Source organism: Dryobates pubescens, chromosome 8 (genome assembly GCF_014839835.1).
Source record: "Dryobates pubescens isolate bDryPub1 chromosome 8, bDryPub1.pri, whole genome shotgun sequence".
In the NCBI taxonomy this organism is placed as follows: Eukaryota; Metazoa; Chordata; class Aves; order Piciformes; family Picidae; genus Dryobates; species Dryobates pubescens.
In genome coordinates, this window is record NC_071619.1 from 6,204,093 (window position 1) to 6,222,500 (window position 18,408).

General features: G+C 48.0%; 1 protein-coding gene across 1 annotated transcript in view; it reads right to left on the reverse strand.

Annotated features, from left to right (window-relative positions):
* Positions 1 to 15,494: 15,494 nt before the first annotated feature.
* The window catches only part of PLEKHS1 (pleckstrin homology domain containing S1), a 25,307-nt gene continuing 22,393 nt past the window's right edge, over positions 15,495 to 18,408 (reverse strand). The window contains exons 12-13 of the mRNA XM_054163579.1: positions 17,901 to 18,036; positions 15,495 to 15,576 (exon numbers count right to left, since the gene is read on the reverse strand). Of these exons, the coding sequence (XP_054019554.1) occupies positions 15,508 to 15,576; positions 17,901 to 18,036 (205 nt within the window). The 3' untranslated portion in view covers positions 15,495 to 15,507. The remainder of the gene's footprint in view (positions 15,577 to 17,900; positions 18,037 to 18,408) is intronic.

The window sequence follows — 18,408 nt, forward strand, 5'->3', positions numbered from 1 at the left end:
GAAGGGGGGAAAAAAAGAAAAGAAAAAGCACCTTGCTTCCTCAGGTACTTATTTCTCCCATAACTTCTGTGCAAATGCAAAATGTGGGTTATTTTTATCTTACTCCCTTTTCCCCTTTCTTAATTGTTCCTCGGATTCTGGAGGTGCCCAGATGTATAATGCCAGGGGAGGAGCTGCCTCTAGGGTAATCTTTTCTGAGAAGCAGTTGTTATAATCAACAAGATGATACTAGGCCTGTGGCACATGCTGATGATTGAGGCTTCAGAGAAGCTCCTTTTGGGAGGCAGAACTGGGCACCGTGATTTAAATCCTGTAACCAAAATTTACCTTGTGAGAGAGGACTGGGCTCAGGCTCTTGCACCATGGAGAATGATTTTTGTAGAAGGTGTTGCTGCCTGCATTCCACTCCAGGGTTTTGGACATTTTTTATTTTTTTTTGTAATAAAGAACTTGCATGAAACCTATCTGTTCTTCCTGAGCAAAATGCATTTCTTTCCAGTTCTGGAGCTGCTGATGTGAGAAGGCTCTCTGCAGTATTGTCTCGATCCAAAGGAGGGGAAGGAGATGCAGTTCTTTTTTGAGTGTTCCTGTGAGTGAAATTAAGACACAAATGAGGTCATATATCACAATGAGACTATTTAGTAAACAGAGAGAATGGAGAAAACAAAACAGAGGAAGAAAGAAAAGGGAGAGAGAGGGAGAGGGAATGGAGAAAACAAAACAGAGGAAGAAAGAAAAGGGAGAGAGAGGGAGAGGGAATGGAGAAAACAAAACAGAAAGAAAGAAGAGGGAGAGAGGGAATGGAGAAAACAAAACAGAGAAAGAAAGAAAAGGGAGATGGGGAGAGAATGGAGAAAACAAAACAGAGAAAGAAAGAAAAGGGAGAGAGAGGGAGAATAGAGAAAGAAAGAGCAGGAGAGATAGTTAGCACCCCCTGGTCCTTTGGTGATGAGGGGGAGGCATAAATGTTCCTGTGCTGCTGCTTCTAGCTTCAGATGTCCCCAGTGATGTTTGCCCCAGTAAGCGGCCCAAGACCTCATCCAGTCTGTGACCTTAAACGCCTCCAGGGACTGGGCATCCACAACCATTCTGGGCAACCTATTCCAGAGTACAGCCCTTGTACTGAAGAACTTCTTCCTAAGGTCCAGACTAAACCCAGCAGATGCTGTTGCAGGTGTGTGATTCCATTAGTTAGCTTGCCTGCAGCTGGTAACATGGAACCACAGTCATCCAGCTGGCAGGGCAGCTGCTGAGTGTAAGGCACCTGCTGCCTCTCTGTGGCTCTTCCAGCTATTGGTTTCACAGTACCACAGTATATTAGAGGTTGGAAGGGACCTCAAGAGATCATCCAGTCCAACTCCCCTGCCAAGCAGGATCACATGGGATAGTCCATACAGGAATGCATCCAGTTGGGGTTTGAAAGTCTCCAGAGAAGGAGACTCCACAACCTCCCTGGGCAGCCTGCTCCAGGGCTTTGTCACCCTCACTGTAAAGAAGTTTCTCCTCATGGTGAGGTGCAATCTTCTATGTTCAAGCTTGTACCTGTTGCTTGGCCCCCTCTACTTGACACCCACCCCTCAGATGTTTATGCACATTGATGAGATTCCCCTCTGAGTCTTCTCTTCTCGGTACTAAACACCCCCAGGGCTCTCAGTCTCCCTTCATAGGGGAGATGCTCAAGTCCCCTAATCATCCTCATGGCTCTCTGTTGGATTCTCTCCAGCAGCTGTCTTTCTTCCACTGGGAAGCCCAAAACTGGACAGAGTATTCCAGGTTTGTAGCCTGCTGGCCAGAATGAAGGATCAGGTGTTTAGTTGTTTGTTTTTCTTTCAAAAGCAATCTTACTTCTGAAACTAACCACCACAATGACTTATCTTGGAGAATACTGACACTGGTGTGTGTTGGACTGGCCCAATTAATACTGCCTGTGTCTGGAACAGATTGTGATAGGCTCAATTCAGTCAGCAAAGCAAAATAGCTTTGTGCTGGATTCCTTTTCTGTTTTTCTCTCTGTGCTGGGATCTGTTTCCAGTTGCTTGCTCTGCTGTAGAACTCCTGCATCAGCCTGCTGGTTGCTTTCATTCCTCCCTCTTTCTGGTTTGTATTTGCACTTTACAAGTTCTCTTTTATGTGAGTGCAATGTTTCATCCACCTTCATGTCAGGAGAGCTCCATGTCGCCCAGTTACTTGGTTTTTTCCTCTATGGAAAAAAGACCTCAGAATCCATATTCAGCAGCAAATTACCTATTTTTGTTCTCCTTACTGCAATGGAAGAAGTTTATTAACAGGATTAACTTGCTTGGGTTGACAAGGAGGACATAGAAGATGATGTAGAAAGCCATTTCATTCAACAAGTATTTTGTGGGAAGGTTTACAGCAGGGCCTTTTCCCTTGTGGAGGTGGTTCTTAAGGGGCAGTGCTCTGATCACAGCAGGTTGAGTCAGCTGGGGAGCACAGACCTGTGCTAAACCTGATTTCAGCAGCATTGTGTGGGTGTAAGTAACCAGGGAGAGGCTCCTCTTTTCCTAACCAAGCAGTGAGTGGTTTGTTTTTTTCCCCCAGTGTTGGCATTCAGTCTGGAGAAGAGAAGGCTCTGGGGAGAGCCAGTTGTGGCCTTCCAGTATCTGAAGGGGGCCTACAAGAAAGCTGGGGAGGGACTTTTTGGGGTGTTAGGTAGGGATAGGACTAGGGGGAATGAAAATAGAAATGAGTAGATTCAGATTGGATATTAGGAAGAAGCTCTTCCCCATGAGGGTGGTGAGACACTGGCACAGGTTGCCCAGGGAGGTGGTAGAAGCCTCATCCCTGGAGGTTTTGAAGACCAGGCTGGATGTGGCTCTGAGCAACTTGATGTAGTGTGAGGCTGCAGGGGGATTGGAACTAGATGATCCCTGAGGTCCCTTCCAACCCTAACAATTCTATGATTCTAGGTGCAGGAGTGCAAGCATTTGCTCTCTTCCCTCAGAGTGGTGGCTCTAACTGTGGTGAAGGCCACTTCTTCACAGTTAATAGGCTGGGATTTTTGGTCTCTGTTAAAGACTAGAGCAGAGTCCCCTGGACAGTGGGATGTGTCAGTCTGTGTCCTTAACCTCCACATCAAAGCAGTGTCATGTGTTGATATAAATAATAGCAGGTTTCACTGAAGCAAGATGTGCCTGTGAACATCCAGGAGGCTTTTCAGCTTGGCCGCTGCCGGCAGGCTGCAGGCGGAAGGCAAAGCAAATGTGAGAGGCAGCTGTAACGCTCGCTTGATCAGCTCCCAGAATGGTTTTCAAAGCCAGCCACTCTGAAGAATCACTTTGTATTGCCCATCAGGACTCCTGCTCTGATTACATATCGCCCCAATAGGCAGATAAATGAGCTAAAAGCAACACTGTTTGAAAAGGGGAGAGGGAGGGGAAAGGGGAGAGGAGGAAAGCAGCGCGCTCACTGAACTGACTCCGGCAAGAGGTTTCGGGCCAGCTGCGATAACTGAAAGCAGCTGCCTGCACCCGTGGTGGCTGCTGAGGAGGCTTCTGGGAAGGCAAGTCCAAAGACACTGCAAAATAAAAGCATATGGACAATTAAAAGGAACATGAAGTGCTGGGTATCCTTTTAAATGATGTGAAAATGATTGATAGTCACTTGGAGTGGAGAAAGGAACTGATGTCACTGGCATGGCTAAAAGCATTTCTCTTACCTGATCTAACCTCTCCACTCATATGTGCTTAGTAAAGGCCATTAACATAAACTGCCATTTCACTTAGGGATTTTTAAGACAGCATGGCTTAGGCATATCCTTTAAGTGATTTGGGATTGATTTTTCCAAGGCTTATTTTGAATTTGATGATTGCTTGTGGGAATTGCATGGGAGACTTGTTACCATGTCAAGCTAAAGGTGCAGTTATTACCTCAGGGTGATTTCTGTGTCTGTCTGAGTGATTTTGTTGGGGTTTTCTTTGGAGAGTTTTCTTTGATAAGGGACAAAAAGGAGGTGAGTTTTGAGAGGAAGAGAATGCAGCCCAAACTGTTTCATCTCCCCTTAGCTACAGAAACCCAGTTGCTTCTCATTCCAGAATCAGAACAAATCATAGGTGTTCAAGAGGGGATTGGACGTGGCACTTGGTGCCATGGTCTAGTCATGAGGTCTATGGTGACAGGTTGGACTTGGTGATCTTTGAGGTCTCTTCCAACCTTGGTGATACTGTGATAGAATTGTTAGGGTTGGAAGGGACCTCAAGGATCATCTAGTTCTGCCATGGGCTGGGACCCTTCACACTAGATCAAGTTGCTCAGAGGCAGGAGGAGCTGTAACCCAGCAAAGGCAGAGCGCTGCACTGCCTGGGTGCCTCCTGTTGCCCCTTTCTACCTTTGACCCTTTACCCACTGATGTATGGTGGCACCTTGTTATCAAATCTCCAGCAAATACTTTGGCAGGGGAGAGGCTTTTCCACTATGACACATCTGCTCTGGTATCTGAGAGCAGATAGTGACTTGTTTGTGGCAGTTTCCAATGAGCACTTACATAAAACAAAGAGTTTTTGAAACCTAAGCTTTCCCACTGATGTTTGAATGTAACTTTAATCACCTTTCCCTCTGTACATTGTGTTGGTTGTCAAAAGGTGGAAGAGGGAAAAAACATTCTCCATCTCAGGGGAAAAGGTGCCACCAGGGCCCCCAAGGAAAAGGTGACACAAGGACACAGATGTGAACAAGGGTGACTTTGCAGCTGAGTTCAGCAAGATCAGGGCTGGCTGTGAGGCTCTGCATCTGTCAACTCCTACTGCCTCCCAGCTGCCCAGCATCTTCCTCCACGCAGAGAGACAATAATCTCAGTGAACTCTGTTGTGAGAAGCAAATGGGTTTTGTTTTGGACCACTCTAGTCATTTGTCACTTCCTAGCAGAGACCTCTTCAAACGCAGCCCTGCAGGTAGCAGCCTCTAACCCACTTTTCAGCTCTTGTCTTACAGAAGATGTGCATTGTGGCATTTATCCCAGCAGGGCTTCCTCAGGCCAAGAAAGACAGGCTGGGTTTCACTGGATGCTGAAGCTCTGTTATTTGCTTGGCTCTCTGCCTTGCTCTTGGTCGGATCTGCTGCCCGAACGAGGAAGGTAAGCTGAAATTCGGTTCTCTGTGCTGCTACCCAGCGACGGCTTGAGGAATTGAGCTCTGCGGCACAGCAGGAAGCTGCTTTTTTTCTCTTAACACCTTATAGCACAGTTCATACCTCCCAGCTCTTCTGCGGGGGGAGTGGCAGTGGGTCCCACAGCTGAGCAGGGGAGAGCAGCAGTATTGCCATGGGGGGGCAGAATAATGGGATCCTGGGCCATGGGGGACACCCCGGGGGGAGGCTGAGCAAGGCCATTAGGGACTATGGGTGTGCTCAAGGCCCTGACAAACGTTGCCAGCATCATCTGAAGGGGCCTAGTTTTCTGCCTTGTAACAAAATATGCTCACCCTGGAGCCCTCTGTGACAAAGGGAGAGGGACGTGGCAGGACAGTGGTAGGCTTAGTGATGGCTTGGTTCATTGGATAACAAACTACCAACTGCCCTAAGGGATTCATGGTGTGGTGGGAGCAGGAATGCTGTGCCCTGCGCTCCTTTGGCAAAGGATGGCTTGCAGTGCTGGAAAAGCCCAGCTGAGGACAGGAGGATGGGAGGCGAGCAGGACAATGCTCATTGGAGCCACTGTCAGGGGGTGCTGGAGGTCCACAGCTGATCTGTGGCTGTGCTCACATCAGCACCACCTCCATACCCACCCCTACCCCCCGAGTTACTTTAGAGCAGGTTTGTCCTATCTCTCAGATCACGCCTCCGGGTACACCTTGAAGCTTCTTTACCCTTCTTGGATGTTACAACACAGTACCACAGTCCCTGGGTGTGCAGCAGTGTGTAAGGGTCCCAAGAGGGGACAAAAGTGACCAGAACCTGCTGCAGGCTGGGTGTGTTTTGTGACATTCTCCTCCCATCTCCTTGCTGCAAGGCTAAAACACACCTGGGCTGCTCTCAGCCTCAGCAGCAGCCAGTAGTGTTTGCTGGTCTTAAAGACAAACGGATGGAAGCTCCCAGGGTGCCAGGACCACAAAGTCACAGTGACAAAGAAGCAGACACATACTTACTCTGAGTTCTTTATTTCAGTGCTAACCTTGGAGAGCAGGTGCCACTGCCACTTGTCAGGTGCTAGGGAATAACCTTCCACTCTGGCACAGAACTCCACTTCTTTTTGTCTTTGACTTCATTTTTCATCCTACCCCCAGTCCCTCTTGCTGTTCACAGCTCTTCCTCCTGACTCAGTTTTCCTTCCTCTCTGTTCTCCCCTCTGCCCCCAGCTACCTTTACACTACTGGGGATTTCTCAGAAACATGGTGCTGCCAGCATTCACCTTTACTCTTAGGAGCACAAGGGCATTGGCTTGGGAGGGAAATGACAGTTGTGAGGAACGACATGGGGATTTGACATCAAGTAGAAGAGGGGTAAATTGGAGGGCAGAAGGCCAGAATTTCTGGGAGGCATTTAATTAGTTCAATGGCAATTAGCCTGCAAATGAGGTTATCCTGGCAGGATGAGTCGTGGTGTGGAATGCATGACTGATCATCAGAGCCACTGAGGAGCAAGCTGGTGAAAATATGGGTGAGAGAATTGTGCCACCTTCATGGCTGGTGATGACAGTACCCTTCTAGGAGCCCTTGGAGGAGCACAAGCCATGGCTTCAAGCTGTGTGTTACAAACACAGACAGAAACAAATTTCATGGGAGATCTTAGACAGAAAGAAGCAGAAATAGATGCAGCTCAGTGATGACCATGACCACCATGGTCAGATGGGTTTCAGAAGGATGTTGTGTGGCATTTTGTTGCTGCTGTGCAAACCCAGAGCTCTCTGTCCTGCAGCACCGGTGTGAGCAGTCACAGCTGCACTCAGCCAGCCTGGCTGCAGGAGGTCTGGTGTCCTCTCCAGCCCTGTACACTCCACCTGCACCACTGCTTCAGATACAGCCCTGTCCAGTCCATCAGATCATCACTTCACCAGATTTACCTCCCACATCACTGGCTCAAGAGCTGGAAATGTCAGATGGGGGTGCTCCAGCCAGGGCTGTTTGCACAGGAGCTTAGTGGATGTGCCCCTGTGCTCACACCCTGTGGCTGCTGTGCTTCGCTGGTTTTCATGTGTCTCCACAGACCCTCTCTGCAGCACAGGCACACCAGGACTGATGCTTCACAGAGCACTGGAGCTGGTCCATGCACAGATTTAGGGTGGTCAAGTGCCCAGAAATCCTGGGCAAGCATACAAGCTCCTTTCAGTCTCCCAGAACAACATTTCCAGGTGGTTTCCCGCACGGAAAGCAACATGTCTGGGAAATACAAATACGTGGTGAGCCTTTCCAACTAACAGCTCAGTGCTTTTCCACAGAAAACTAGGGGCAGATGATGCATGTTCTCAACCTCTTCCAAACTTCTCCTCCCCTTGTCTCAGTTTTCTTTTGGCATTACAAGAGATGAAGACTTGGATTGGTTTGGTTTTTAGTCTTGTAGAGCAAGGGCTTGGGGATTTCACTGTTACAAGGAACTTCTGCCTGTGGTAAGAAGTCAGGATCCTTTTTACCTGGTGGGGGTTTCTTGTTGTTTTGGGGTGAGGGTTTTTTGTTGTTGTGTGCTGTTTCTCAGTTCCCAGTAGCAGGGCCATTGGAGACAGGCCTGTACCACACTGTGGTGGTTCCAGGCAGATGCTGGGTAGAGCTGAGCTTAGACCGAAGAGGGCTCCAAGCAAAGATAGTCTCTATCTCTAGCTAATTGGCTGATCCAACTCTTAACACTGTTGGAAGAGGTGGCAGCATCAATGGCACCAGCCCTGTGTCGGGTTTCCAGCCTCCAATTACAAGTGATGTGATTACAGAACTACCTGGGACTATGGGTGCTTGAAATGGTATTATGTAGCAGCAGTTTGTCTGCCACTGTCAGCACTTTGGTCCTCTCCTGCTAGAAGTGTCAGGGCCAAAGGTGGCACAGGTTTGCAGGTGGTTCATCTGCTCTCTGGCCATCTGGGAACTGCTGGCTGGGCTGTTTCACATTCGTGGCAAGAGCCAGCATGACATCACTTCTTGAATTTCACTGAGTGTGTGCAAGGAAATGGCTCTCCTGAGGTCACCAGAAAATTTCAGGCAAAACATGGTGTCCCCAGCTCACCACTGATCAGCTCTCTCCCCATGTGCATCACTTTCCTCCTCCTCCTCAATTGTAGCCACTCCTCTATTGACTCCACTTGCTAAAAGTCAGGGCACACCAAAACCTGTCTGGTTGGGTACCCCAGGTTGGAGGCACTCTGCACAGTACATTGCAGCCAGGCCCTGCACTATGCAGAGCTTGTCTCTGGCTGTTCAGGATGGACACAGCACAGGTAACCTTCCCTGGCTGGGCTTGTTCTCCTGCAGGACTGTATGACTCTAACCCCAGTTCTCAGTAGTGTTGCCCTTGAGAGGAAGTGTGAGGGTTGTGTGGTCTGGTTTGTGCTTGCTGTACAATGGTGGTTTGTGGTTGTGGGGTTTTTTTCCTCAACTTCAATGACTTCACACTAATTTGGAGACTTCTTTTACCATTTGCTGATGCACCATTGCTGGGGCACATCAAGAAAAGTGTGTCCAGCAGGTCTAGGGAGGTTCTTCTCTACTCTGCCCTGGTGAGACCACACCTGGAATACTGCATCCAGGCTTGGGCTCCCCAGTTCAAGACGGACAGGGATCTATTTGAGAGGGTCCAGCAGAGAGCTACCAGGCTGATGGAGCACTGCCCTATGAGGAAAGACTGAGAGACCTGGGGCTTTTTAGTCTGCAGAACAGAAGACTGAGAAGGGATCTCATCAATGTGCATCAATATCTGAGGGGTGGGTGTCAGGTAGAGGAGACCAATCTCTTTTCAGTGGTGCACAATAATAAGACAAGAAGCAACAGGTACAAGCTTCAACATAGAAGGTTTCACCTCAACATGAGGAGAAACTTCTTTACAGTGAGGGTGACAGAGCCCTGGAACAGGCTGCCCAGAGAGGTTGTGGAGTCTCCTTGTCTGGAGGCTTTCCAAACCCACCTGGATGCATTCCTGTGTGGACTACCCTAAGTGACCCTGCTTTGGCAGAGGGTAGGACTTGATGATCTCTGGAGGTCCTTTCCAACCTCTAATGTACTGTGAGACTGTGAGACTGTGTGATATTTTCTCTCTTCTCCAGAACTTGCTTTTCTCCTGGGCAATTGCCATTTTCCTGCTGGAGAAGGATACTAGAGTGGTAGAAAGAGCATGATTCGTATCTGGGAATTCAGGGGGGAAAATTAGCAGCCACTAATGATTGAGTGCAGCAGGGGAATTAATGCCAGGGAAACAACCTAAAGGCACCGGCTGTGTTCAATGAAAGGAAGTAAAATAGTCAGTGAGGAGCATGTTAATCGTTAGCTAATCACATCATCTGTGTGGCAGGCAGTTGAGTTGTGTCTCTCTTGTACAGCCAGTTGGCAGAAGCTTGGCAATTCAAAGTGCAGCACGTTGCAGCTGGCAACAGCCCCTGCTTCCAAGCAGGTTGCTTCCAAGAGGGTCAGTAGTGCAAGAACATTTCAGTCCTGCCAGCTGCGTTGTACATAAATCTGCCAGAGTGTGGACTCGGGGAACCTTGCCTCATGGCAATTTAAACATCCATGTCAGGAATTCTCCATCATCCAGCACTCACCTGGAGACTGGCACCACAGAGCAGGCTGCAACAAGAAGCTACACCACCACCTGTTCCTTTAAGTCTGTAGCTGATCTAAAAGATTACCCAGTTACCCTGCTCTGGCAGGGCGGCTGGACTTGAAGATCTCCAGTGGTCACAGGATCACAGGATGTTAGGGGTTGAAAGGGACCTCCTATTGATGATCTCAAAGGTCTTTTCCATCCTGGTCTATTCCATTCTATTCCATTCTATTCTATTCTATTCTATTGCTGTGTACAACTACCTGAAGGGAGGTTGTAGCCAGGAGGAGGTTGGTCTCTTCTCCCAGGCAACCGGCACCAGAACAAGAGGACACAGTCTCAAACTGCACCAGGGAAGGTTTAGGCTCAAGGTGAGGAGAAAGTTCTTCACAGAGAGAGTTGTTAGCCATTGGAATGTGCTGCCCAGGGAGGTGGTGGAGTCACCATCCCCAGGGGTGTTCAAGAGGGGATTGGATGTGGCACTTGGTGCCATGGTCTAGTCATGAGGTCTGTGGTGACAGGTTGGACTCAACGATCTTTGAGGTCTCTTCCAACCTTAGTGATACTGTGATACTTGGTGCCATGGCCTAGTAGTCATGAGGTCTTGGGTGACTTGATGATCTTTGAGGTCTTTTCCAGCCTTATTGATTCTATTATTCTATTCTGTTCTGTTCTAAAGTCCAACCCTCCTGCCAGAGCAGGACCATAGAATCTAGCACAGGTCAGGAAGAGATGAGTCTTGGAAGCCTCCAGAGAAGGAGACTCAACAACCCCTCTGGGGACATTCCTTCCAACACGTGACATCCTGTGAGCCCTCAGATGGCATGGCTTTAAAAGCATTCTCCTGAGGCCTTCCAGGACCAGAAGTGATTAGGTCATACCACATGTGCAGGCATTTCCCTTTGCTGTTACTTCTGGAAGCAGTCCACAGACTTAGCAGAATTTGCTCATTTGAAGGAAGGCAGAATTGTCACCTTGGGAAATATGTCACAGAATGGGGTTTCTGTTGGGGTTTTTTTTAAGGTAGGGTGGTTTTTTGAAAGGGCTGTTTGGTGGCTCAGTTGCAGGTCACTGGGAAGTTCCAGGCAGTCTTTGGAGAATGAGGAGGGGAGGAAGTGAAGCATTCACAGAACACAATGTGTTGTAAAATGATAACAGATTTATTAATCATCATCATAAATGCTCTGGGAAGACCTAGTAGCAGCCTTCCAGTACCTGAAGGGGGCCTACAAGAAGGATTGAGACAGGCTGCTTACAGAAGCCTGCAGTGACAGGGTGAGGGGCAATGGCTTCACACTAGAGAGCAGCAGATTTAGATTGGATGTTAGGGACAGGTTCTTTACTCTGAGGGTGGTGGAAGGGCTTAGGCCAGTCTTGGGTAGGAAAAGTCGAGGGTGACATTCCCAGTGGATACTCTTGACCTAGATGATCTGTTGAGTTTAGGATTCAGGTCTAGAAAACTATCACAGTATATTAGAGGTTGGAAGGGACCTCAAGAGATTATCAAGTCCAACCCTAGCAGGCTGGCACGATTACAGATCTGGAAGAAGTCCTGTATGGTGATAGCCCAGCCCAGCCCTCAGAGATTCCTTAGGCAGAAGTGGATTTGTTGTGCTCAAAGAGGCAGTGCAGAGCAAAAGAGTCTCACAGCAGCTTTGGAGATGAGTTCTCAAGGAATGTCTTTTGTTCCATTTTCAGCCTCTGTAGTTCCAGAACTGGGGTTTCTCTCTGTCTTTATGCAGAATCCAGCACAACCAGGCCTTTGAAGACCACTGAAACACAAGTACCAAGAAGTGATCCTTCCTCACCTTGACAAATGAGCATGTCCCACCCATTCTTATCTCCAAAGCAGAAGACACAGGCTGTGGAAAGATTCAGTTTGGAAATGAATCTTGTGAACAGGAGCTGAGTCTGAACAGATTGTACAAATCTTTGTGTGTATTTACATTGAGTTGCTGATGCTGGTCTCATCTTTGGCTACATAAATCTTTGCAACTCCTTTTTTAACCCTTTAATTACAGACTGGATAGGAAAGGAAGCATACAAAGGACATTTGTCACAATTGCTACAGGAGTAAGCTGCACCAACGCTGACTTTAGTGAGTGTAGTTTTTACTGTAGTAGCTGACTCGGCCTAATTCAATTGGAAGATGCCCAAATACCTCTTTTGGGCCAAATCCACTCTTTTGGACTAAATCCACCAGCTGAGCATGAGCCAGAAGTGTGCCCAGGCGGCACAGAAGTCCAATGGCATCTTGGCCTGTGTGGGGAATAGTGTGGCCAGCAGGACTAGGGATGGAATTCTGCCCCTGTACATGGCACTGCTGAGGCCTCACCTTGACTACTGTCTGCAGTTCTGGGCCCCTCACTGCAAGAAAGATCTTGAGGTGCTGGAGCAAGTCCTGCAAGACTGGGGAAGGGACTGGAGGGAAAGTGTGATGAGGTGAGGCTGAGGGAGCTGGGGTTGTGTAGCCTGGAGAAAAGGAGACTCTGGCGGGATCTTATCACTCTCTACAACTATCTGAAGGGAAGCTGCAGTCAGGTGGGGGTCAGGGTCTTCTCCCAGGCAACTTGTGGCAAGGCGAGAGGGCATGGCCTGAAGCTGCATCAGAGGAGGTTTAGGTTAGATATTAGGAAGCACTTCCTCACAGAAAGGGAAATTGGACACTGGCATGGGCTGCCCAGGGAGGTGGTGGAGTCACCATCACTGGAGGTGTCTAGGGAAAGGTTGGATGTGGCACTTGGTGACATGGCCTGGCCGATGTGGAGGTGCTAGGTCACAGGCTGGACTCGATGATCTCAGAGGTCTCTTCCAGCCTCAATAATTCTGTGATTCTGTGCTCAAGGCTTATATAAATCCCTTAATATCAATAATCCTATGACTGCTAAACCCAGTAGTTATTTTGGCTGTGTCTGGCAAGATAAAATTATCTGTACTCAAACGCCAGTGATTCAGCTTGTTGCCACATCACTGTATATTAACACAACCTCACAGCAATATCTATGGACAATATGTATCTGTTCTGCAGTATATTTAGGCATGTTCTGGCAGTTCTGTTCCAGTGGTGTTCAAAGGGCTGTCTGTGCAGACAGACACCTATATACAAATGCATATATATCCAGATAGGGACCAGATAGGAGTTCTGCACACACACCTTGTGACACCATGTGTCTGTAAGCAAGAGGTCACTACAGCACAGGACAAAGCTCCCTTCTAAGCATCTACTAAAAGTCACCCCTGCAGGCAGTTCCCTATCAAGCAGCAGCAGCTTTTGGTCTGATCCTAGCTGCAAATCAGTTTTTATGACAGCAATAGGAGCAAGCCTCATTTACACATACATATTTACAGGAAATGTCCATGTTTGGGAAACAAATCAGCACTTGCCCTGGAAATGCTGTAGTTCCACTGACATCCCTACGGTAGCACTTGGTAGTACCAACACTCTTTCAGTGACCTGTTTGCAGTGGGCTAAGTGCACATGCCTTTGTTACACCATTTCTCTCTCTGATTTCCCCAGGTTTTTCCAGTAGCACTTTCACAGAGCAGACCAGCCCTCCTCTCACCCAAATCCATTGGTTCTTCCTTCCCTTAGGGCTTATTTTGGAATAGACTAGAATTAACCAGGTTGGAAAAGACCTTCGAGATCATTGAGTCAAACCTATCATCCAACACCATCTAATCAACTAAACCATGGCACCAAGCACCCCATCCAGTCTCTTCCTAAACACCTCCAGTGATGGGGACTCCACCACCTCCCTGGGCAGCACATTCCAATGGCAAATCTCCCTATGAAGAACTTCTTCCTAACATCCAGCCTAAACCTCCCCTGGTGCAGCTTGAGACTGTGTCCTCTTGTTCTGGTGCTGGTGCCTGGGAGAAGAGACCAACCCCCACCTGGCTACAACCTCCCTTCAGGGAGTTGTAGACAGCAATAAGGTCTCCCCTGAGCCTCCTCTTCTCCAGGCTAAGCAACCCCAGCTCCCTCAGCCTCTCCTCCCAGGGCTGTGCTCCAAACCCCTCCCCAGCTTTGTTGCTCTTCTCTGGACTCGTTCCAGCAACTCAACATCTTTCCTAAACTGAGGGGCCCAGAACTGGACACAGTACTCAAGGTGTGGCCTAACCAGTGCTGAGTACAGGGGCACAATGACTTCCTTGCTCCTGCTGGCCACACTGTTTGTGACACAGGCCAGGATGTCATTTGCCTTCTTGGCCACCTGGGCACACTGCTGGCTCATGTTCAGCCTACTATCAACTAGCACCCCCAGCTTCCTCTCCACCTGGCTGCTCTCCAGCCACTCTGACCCCAGCCTGTGGCACTGCCTGGGGTTGCTGTGGCCAGTGTGCAGAACCCAGCACTTAGATGTGTTAAATCTCATGCCCTTGGATTCTGCCCATCCAAGGGCAGTGACTGCCAGTGAGCCCAAAGGTGCTCCAGAAAGATTCCTTTACTCCAACCATCTCTTTTTCCTGGCATGCCTTGAATGTATTTTTGTGGCTGTAACATAAAAGGGCCATAGCAAATAGAGGGAGACCCCTCTCAATCAGTACACAACAGTTTATTTACTACCCTTTCTTCCAGCACAGCAGCTCTCGGCTTGCCTTTGCCTTTCTGTAGTGAAGGGAAAATCACAGAATCATAGAATCAATAAGGTTGGAAAAGACCTCAAAGATCATCAGGTCCAACCTGTCACCCAAGACCTCATGACTACTAAACTAGAAGAAATACAAGTCCTTGACACAGCTGCCACAAGCAGACTCCCTGCCTCTCCCTCCAGCAACACTTTTTGACCTACCTGAGACATGAGGACCTCAAGGTTGCCTTGGCTTTGCCAGTTCTCAGCCACACAGGCTGGACAGCCTCCATCAGCTTGGAGAAATCAGGCCCAGCACACGTGGCAAGTGGTCTGCAGGTTGTTTTCCAGCCCTCCCAAGCCCTCAGTCACCAACCAGCCTGATCCTGTCTCTTCATGCCACCAGCACCCTGGTGTGCCTCTGCCTACTCAGACCTCTCAGTAGTCTCTCAGGCAGGTTTAGCAGGTGATGCCAACCACACAGAACTGGCTAAGCTCAGGTGGCTCAGGGTTTTTAAAGCACCACGGCACTGAGAACAGAAAAGCAAGCTGAGGAGCACTGCATGTAGACTTCCAGCAGAAGTCAACAAGAAAAAACAAGTCAGGGATTTTGTTCTGAGATCTTTCACAGGACTCAATGAAGAGCAACTGTCAAACACAGAATGTTGCTGTTCTTCTCCTCATCCTTGGCTCCACATGGATTTACTTGACTGGAAGACACACAGGCTGCTGAAGCAGGTTTACTATTGACCCTCCAGGTCCAACCTCTCTCTTGGGGAAGGCATTCAGTCAGTGAGGCATGTTCCCTGCCCTGCACAGCACCACATGGCTTTCTTCCAAATGTAGGGGGTTTCCATACCACTAACTGGTCAGGAGTTCAGTATAAATCTGTGTAACTCACTGCAAAGAGGCCAATGAATCAATACTTCCTGCTGCAGTACACAGCATGCAGAGGGCAAAGGTTTGGTTTGACCCTCAGGTTTGGGTTTTTTTCATGTAACATGCCAAGATGAAACAGAAGCCAAGCATATACTGTTCATGTCCACAAAACAAGCCAGTGGGACATCAAATGAAAATGAAATCCACATTCTCTGTTCTTTGTGCTTGAGCAAAAGATGTCTGGCAGCTCTAGAGGGTGAACTTTACTTCTATACTCTATGCATCACATTCTTGTCCCTCATCATTTCCCTTAGACTTTGGCACTTACTGAATCATTGAGGTTTGTTTGTCGTGTTGGTTGTTTTGTTCAGGAGCATGAGCAGCCTTTCACGTGGAAGATCTCTGAATGTGGAATCCTGCATATAGTAAGTTTCACCTTGAAGGAAAGCAGACAGAAAAAGAGAGCCATTTTTATACCAGCAGTTGTGCTATTATCTGACTTGTAGTTTAACTACCTACTAAAAATGCCCTATTAATAACAAGGAGTATTTTTTTCCTTGCTGAGACTGGCTTGCTTTTCTTCAGGTGCCAACAGCCTCTCACAACATCATTTTTCTCAGCAAAATTCAAATATGGATGTCTTCAGGTATTGCTCAGAGAACCTGGACACTGACATGTGAATCCTTCTGAGAGAAAAATGTGCTCTTGTGGCCAAGAAGGCCAGTGCCATTCTGGGGTGGATTAGTGGGTCAAGGGAGGCTCTCCTCCCCCTCTACCCCACCCTGGTGAGGCTGCATATGGAATATTGTGTCCAGTTCTGGGCCCCTCAGTTCAAGAAGAACCTCAGGGAACTGCTTGAGAGAGTCAAGCACAGAGCCACAAAGATGATTAAGGGAGTGGAACATCTTCCTTACGAGGAGAGACTGAGGGAGCTTGGGCTCTTCAGCTTGGAGAGGAGACTGAGGGCTGACCTCATTCATGTCTATAAAGATGTAAAGGGTGAGTGCCCAGAGGATGGAGCCAGGCTCTGCTGGGTGATGCCCAACAACAGGACAAGGGGCAATGATGGAAGCTGAGGCATAGGAAGTTCCATGGAAACATGAGGAAAAATGTTTTCCCTGTGAGGGTGACAGAGCACTGGAACAGGCTGCCCAGGGGGGTTGTGGAGTCTCCCTCTCTGGAGATATTCAAAACCTGCCTGGATGCATTCCTGTGTGATCTGGTGTAGGTGATCCTGCTCTGGCAGGGGGGTTGGACTGGATGATCTTTTCAGGTCCCTTCCAATCCCTAACATCCTGTGATTCTGTGTGACTCTGTGAAAAACACTATAAACCTGTACTAGATCACAGTGCTATTAATGCTCCACTTAGAAACTTCCCACAGAAAAAGTGGTATCACACCAGGAGATGGTGGTGCTTGAGAACCAGTTGCAAGCAAGAACCTAGGGCTCTGTCCTCAATACCCAAATACTAGAAGCAACTACACATTCACTAGAGGCAATAATTTCTTTCCCAAAGCTTGCAACTGTGACAGTTTGACACTGTGCCTTTAAGAACAAGCAGTGCTGAGACATTGGCTAAATGTTTTCGGTACTAGAACCAAAACATTCTGATATTCTAAACGAATTTCATTGGTGGATAGACAAAATTGTGGAGCAGTTGGAATTTTTTTTTTCCCTCAGTTCAGTTTGGTTTGGGAGTTGGGGGAGTTTGGGTGATCAGCCTGTTCTCCCTGCCTGCTTCTCTGTGAACTGCTGGAGTTGGCCTTCAGATAAGCAAACACTAATCCTGCATGGGCTTTTGAAGCTTACTAACAACTCTTTTCCTTAGTAACTTGCCTTTCTCTCTCTCTAACCCCTTTTTGGGGAAAAAGGGAGGTAGGGGGGGGAGAGAGGGGGTTCCAAGGAGGGGATCCCTCCCTGAGGGAGGGATTTTTGTTGTGTTATTTCTCTTTGCTGTATATTTCTGTGCATATATTGCAAATACCTGTATATATTGTGTTATATATAACCTGCTTTCCATATATGCTTGTAAATATATAGCTTGCTCTTCGACTGGGCTAGTTGTGGTTTCTTACTCTGTGGAGGAGGGAGAGCTAAGCCCTCTCTCAACCTACCACAGCAACTCATGGATCTTAGCCAAAAAATACCAAATAACTCTCATTTAGCAGCACCCAGCAGTAGCTCCTGGGGTTGCTGTGACTCAATGTCAAGTCCTCAAAACCAGCACTGCTGACCTTGCATTCCCCAAATAGCCCAGGAATAGAGTAGGATAGGATAGGGTAGGATAGGATAGAATTAGAATAGAATAGAATAGAAATAGAATAGAATAGAATAGAATAGAATAGACCAGACCAGGTTGGAAAAGACCTTTGAGATCATCAAGTCCAACCTATCAGCCAACACCATCTAATCAACTAAACCATGGCACTGAGTGCCTCATCCAGTCTCTTCTTAAACACCTCCAGTGATGGTGACTCCACCACCTCCCTGGGCAGCACATTCCAATGGCCAATCTCTCTTTCTGTGAAGAACTTCTTCCTAACTTCCAGCCTCAACCTCCCCTGGCACAGCTTGAGGCTATGTCCTCATAAGAGATGCTACATCAGAATGATGCTGGGGAGCTATTCAGCACTGAAGATATTCATGCCCAACTTAAACCAGAGTAAAGTGGCTTGAGTGGAGCCATCTGAAATGCAAATAGCAGCTTGCTTTTTCATTTGGCTTGATTCATTTAACCATCAGGTTCATGTTAGTCTTACCTCCTTTCTTGTGGACCTGCTGATGAAGAAGTAAGCTTCCTCCACACCCTGGGGTTGCAGATCATTCACAGCCACAATATGGTCTCCATGATTAAACAAGCATCCCAGATGGCAAGGACCAGTCCAGTGTGAGACACTTGGGTAGGTAGAGGGCAGACAACAAAGGAAACACACAGGATATGCACTTGCTGCTAGCAGAGTGGCACTAGATGAAGAGGACTGCCCTATGAGAGGCTGAGAGCCCTGGGGCTGTTCAGTCTGGAGAAGAGAAGACTGAGAGGGGATTTAATCAATGTTTATAAATAGCTGAGGGCTGGGGGTCAAGAGGCAGGGGACAGGCTCTGCTCACTTGCACCCTGTGATAGGACAAGGAGTAATGGATATAAACTACAACACAGGATAGAATAGAATAGAATAGAATAGAATAGAATAGAATAGAATAGACCAGGTTGGAAGAGACCTTCAAGATCATCAAGTCCAACCTATCATCCAACACCACCTAATCAAC